General features: G+C 39.6%; 1 protein-coding gene across 1 annotated transcript; it reads left to right on the plus strand.

The window, feature by feature from the left end:
- Window positions 1–2,904: 2,904 nt before the first annotated feature.
- On the plus strand, window positions 2,905–4,700 carry LOC117099900 (beta-2 adrenergic receptor-like). Its single transcript, XM_033239422.1, has one exon. It carries the CDS (start codon window positions 2,912–2,914, stop codon window positions 3,926–3,928), a length of 1,017 nt encoding a protein of 338 aa, XP_033095313.1. The 5' UTR covers window positions 2,905–2,911; the 3' UTR covers window positions 3,929–4,700.
- The last annotated feature ends 332 nt before the right edge of the window (window positions 4,701–5,032 follow it).

A 5,032-nucleotide genomic window follows, 5' to 3' on the forward strand; every position in this document is an offset into this window, starting at 1 on the left:
TCATCATCATATCATGTTGCCATCATTATACACAAATAATTGGCTTATTCGTTTTCTCGTATTTTTTTTAGGCATTGTAATCGTAGCAATAAGCTGTGGAATTCTCATTACAATAATGGACAAAAGCAGTGGGTCTAACTCTAAAAGCAATACTTAAAAGGACCCAGGTATTCACAATAACAAAAGATACGGTCTCACTAATCCGCACGTGCCTCATTCTACTATCTCAACCCCACGTCCAAATCTGTTCTCATTACCAAAAACAACGAACTGAATCCCATCTTGTGGTAGCCAAAAAACTATTAGGACGTTTGCTTTATAAAAATACAAACAAAACTATGACATAAAAAAAGAATGCATATCTACTGGTGGTATCGTAAAAATCTTCACCACACAAGGAGTTCAATAGACGCATTCAGTCACGCACAGGGGGGTAAAGGAGATTTCGGTTTATTTGGTTTTTACAGGTTCAAAGTTTACATCAACACTCGAGTCTTCTCTGACTTTTGTTACTGAATAGTGAAACCTTTAAGTGTTTACATCTACTCAACGAAGTTTGGAATACAAAAGTTTCCAATGTAGCTACTTGGTTGGTTCATACAAGGAGGTGCTATTCAAACACGGTTAAATTACCATTTAAGTTAGCTTTAATCTCTTTTACATATTCAAGATGTTTGCTACGGTAGAGCACGATTTTTAAAAGTTGAAAAATCTTGTCCTATTGTAGCAAAAAATCGTGAATCCTGTGTGTGTGTGTGTGTGTGTGTGTATGTGTGTGTGTGTGTGTGTGTGTGTGTGATGTAATGCTGCGTTCATTAGAACTTGTGATGTCGGTGTTTCCCAGTTCACTTGTGAAACGCGTTCATCTCGTTGGTGAGAACTCGAGTAGAATTTTCTTCCTCGATTTGCACAAGCAGTGTAAAAAATGGCGGATGTAACACAAACTATGCACAACGAGCATAGGTATTAATAGCAATTTGTTTTTTAAGTAATATTATTTCAGATAAAAAAAAAAGAATGTTGTTTGTATGTTTTATTTGCAACCCAACATATTTATTGCAATTATTTTAAGTAATAGGGGCCTATTATTTCAGATTAAAAAAAAGTTTTTGTGTATGTTTGATTTCCGAACACATTGCAAAAGTGATAGCAGCTATTTAGCGTTCGTCAAATGAATGCACTCTTCTTGTGTACTCGCATGTTACAAGTTGTGAAATCTGTTTTCACAAGTTCTAATGAACGCAGCATAAGGCCTGGCCCGGGATTTATCAATATCAGCTTAGCAATGTCTTAAGTCAAAAAAGTTAAGATGTCCCTAATAAATATCTTAAGCTGATTTATTTACCCAATCTTAGCGAAGTCTTGGCTTTAAAATCGTCTTAGATGGCGCCAACGTACAATCGACATTCTAATTTTAAGCAACTTTTAAGCTAAACAATATGGATAAATTTGACTTAAGCACAAAAATGAACTTAAGATGAATTTAAGCTGATTTTATAGTTTGATAAATCTGGCCCCTGGTTTTCATAAAAATCGCTACGCGTATCGCCGACTTTTGGCGACGCTGATTGTTTAGTTGAATCAAGGAGCGTTCCGATTGCGTCGGGGTCAGCTACACAGTTCAAGGATTGCAGTGAAAACGTTGTAGCGACTGTGTAGCGATTCTATGGAAACAATTAAGCTAAAGGAGCATCACGTTTGGTTGCCATACAATCGCTACACACGCTCGCCAACAGCTTTCTTTGATACTGATTGGTCGGTCGAATCGGCTGCATGGCTGCATACGCAGTAAAACGATTGCACTGAAATAGTATAACTTGCAATCTCAATTGTTATAATATCTCCAGAATTTATATTTTAAGAAAGGATATGTATGGTATAGCATTGTACATTTGGTTGTCCTGGCAATAGCATTGATGAACAGTGCGCGTCCCCTGATCCTGAGTCACGGTAATAATTAGGGTTTTATTTATTATTTTAATTTTATTGCTATTTTACATAGGCCCTACTGTATGTGGGTGATGAATGAAATGATGGATTGATTGATTGATTAATTCATCGAGTATAGGACATAAATTAGGCCTATGGACGGCACAATTGTAATACAAATAAATACAATCAAAGCAATGTATTTTTTTCTTTCTTTTTACCCTCATCTTTGACAGCAACCAATATCACCACTGTGAAATAAAAGGACATCCAAAATGTGTGCCTCTGAATAATTTCCGAATTTACCGTGGAAACCGAGGAAAAATTCTAATCACCAGCGCAGTCTTCTACGGAACCTTATTTTCACCCATAACGAGCACTGCTACTTTTAGACAACCGCAAACAGCCCTGAAGGTATTGGTCAGATAGAGATCTTGTATTGATGGGATTAGCGAGGAAACGCACAGGAGCAATCTGTTTGAACTGACCATGACTGGAGAGCCGGTATTCTAGAACAACCGATTCTAAATGATGAGTTTCAGGTCATTTACTGTAGGTAGAATCGGGTGTTTAGAACCAGATGTGACAGGTTTATTAAAAGACTTTACTGGGGTAAACTTAGTAGCCTAAATTTTTATCTCTATTACTGTCAATAGTTTTATGGCAATAAATTGTATTGTATTGGTTAAGACAATAGTACCGACGTTTGCGTAACATATCGAAATACCCCCTCTAGAATATTATTTTGATGACGTAATATCACCTGTACTGAGTAAGTACAAATTATTAAACCGAGACTCGTATTCGTATTAGAATCGCCAATGTAGGTGTGTACGGATGTCAACCGAAATTCGCATGCGTAATAGAATGGCAAATGTAGGTGTGTACGGATATCTACCTTCTGTTTCCAAGGGGCTTTAATGATTGGATCTCCGTTATGTGTCAGAAAAATGTTCCAATAAATAAGACGGGCATTGTGACAATGGACGAGTGTGAACCGAACCAAGATTCACTGGTATGGAAACAGTGTCTGATCGCAATGTTTATTTCCTGCACAATCCTCCTCACTGTTGCCACTAACATTTTGAACATGGCAATTATTAAGAACAACACCCATATCAGCAGTGTCACCCGCATTTTCTTGAATTCGCTAACAGTGGCAGACCTCTGCGTCGGCATCGTCTGCGAGCCATTTGGTTTGGCCTCTGTGATTGCCAACCAGTGGCCGCTAGGTCAACCAATATGCACAGTGGTGGGCTGTACAGTGAACGTTTTCTGTGCTGTATCGATATCTTCCTTGTTTCTGATCAGCATGGACCGATACATCGCGATCACTAGACCCCTTCGATATCACAGTATTTTGACATCTGAACGGGCTAAGAAAATGGCGGCCATCAGCTGGGTTTTCTGTTTAGTTTACATGCTTGGATGTTCATATGTATGGGGTCCTTTTGTCGAATACCATGACTTCGTTTACGGTTGCACAATAAGCTGGAATAATTACAACGAAAAAGTTCCAATTCTGACATCAAGTCTGATATTCGTAGTAATTCCGTCATTAACGATCTTCTTTATTTATTCACGTCTTTTTTGGATATCATTCTGCCATTCAAAAAATATCGCCAGAAGTGATCATCAGGCAGTGCCAACCGATTGTCCTGATCAAATATTCCGTCGCAATTTGATCTCTCTAAAGGATAGCAAAGCACTTCGAACCTTCTTCTATGTCTGGATGGCGTTTAACTTTGCCTGGGGTCCTTTCGTCGGCTGTAATATCTATACGATCATCGAGGAACAAGACTTAGGACCGTCCATCGAGTTTATTATAACATGGCTGGCACTATCAAACAGCTGGTGGAATGTGATCATCTACTCTACTAATGCTAGTTTTCGTCAAACTGCTGCCGATATGTTACGTCGTTATCGTTACTACAGGACTAATCGACGGTCGATCAGTAGAGTTCACTGTATTTCTAGACAGCCTTCAAGCAACGTATGACCACGTATGATCAATGTCAAACTTGTGTTATCACAAGATTATCTTGGTATGTAAGCCGGTGGTCACTGTTGGTTGATGGGCATTGGGGTTTATGTTGGTGTATCTCCACGGAGTTGCACTTAAAGACAGTGTCTGCCGGGCATATTTTCTAAAGGCAAAGAGCAGAGAACCTAAGATTTTTGGGGCAGCGTCGATTTGCAACTGAAGTTGTTTGTATTTCTTGAAGAAGCAATGTCCCAGTGATATTTTATTCTTGTAACACTGTATCGACAAAACACACTATATTTTGTAATCGACAAGAACTTAAGGTATTAACATAGTCTATATTTTTTCGTTTGCTGTAAGTAGCAGTTTGAAGAGCGAGGGAACTTTTGACAGGATGAAAAATGTCAAAATTATGCTGTAGACGCGTGAGCAAAATACCTAACAAACTGTGTCTCTATTGGGTCTAATTATTTTAAAGTCTCGTCTGAGCTTTTTGTGATATGAAGTTCCTCCATTTTCTAACTACATTTTGCTTTTCTCTTCTTGTCATTTCTTATTCATCACTCTAACTTTCTTACGTTTCACCAGTCGGAACTTTCTTACGTTTTACCAGTCGGCACTTTCTACACAATTGAAAACTATCAAAACTCCGCTTTGGGAATCTCGCTCCACACCCGTGATGGCGCCAGGACCTGCCCGACGGACGGGCTAAAGGCCCCGACGGGGGGGGGGGGCTAGTGGAGCGAATCGAGTCTCACTTGGCTGGTGGCCAGGGGGCCGCCTAGGGCCTCCGGTGGGGTCCAGGGGGCGAAGCCACGGATATTTGACGAATTATGGCGAATTTTTATTACTTATTTGATAGGCATCGTCGAGCTACTATAATATGACTTCATGTAGGCTATGTTTTCTAATGTCGAAATTAGCTTCCAAAACCAAAACATTTTGAATAAAACAAGAAACAACCCAGCTAGCAAGCGACGTTGACCCGACGTTGGTTGAAGGTCAAAAAATTACGTTGGCACAACGTACTTACACAAAGGTTGGCGCGACGGCCGTTTTTCCATCGGCCCAACGTGGATTCAGCTTGTTGGAAAGACGTCGGCCCGACTAGTTGGATCA

The sequence above is a fragment of the Anneissia japonica genome, unplaced genomic scaffold (assembly GCF_011630105.1).
Source record: "Anneissia japonica isolate Jap-2015-1 unplaced genomic scaffold, ASM1163010v1 scaffold288018_len440701_cov179, whole genome shotgun sequence".
Lineage (NCBI taxonomy): Eukaryota > Metazoa > Echinodermata > Crinoidea > Comatulida > Comatulidae > Anneissia > Anneissia japonica.

Excerpts from the sequence above, each read along its gene's own strand:
- LOC117099900 (XM_033239422.1), top strand. The coding sequence starts at position 2,912 with ATGGACGAGTGTGAACCGAACCAAGATTCACTGGTATGGAAACAGTGT.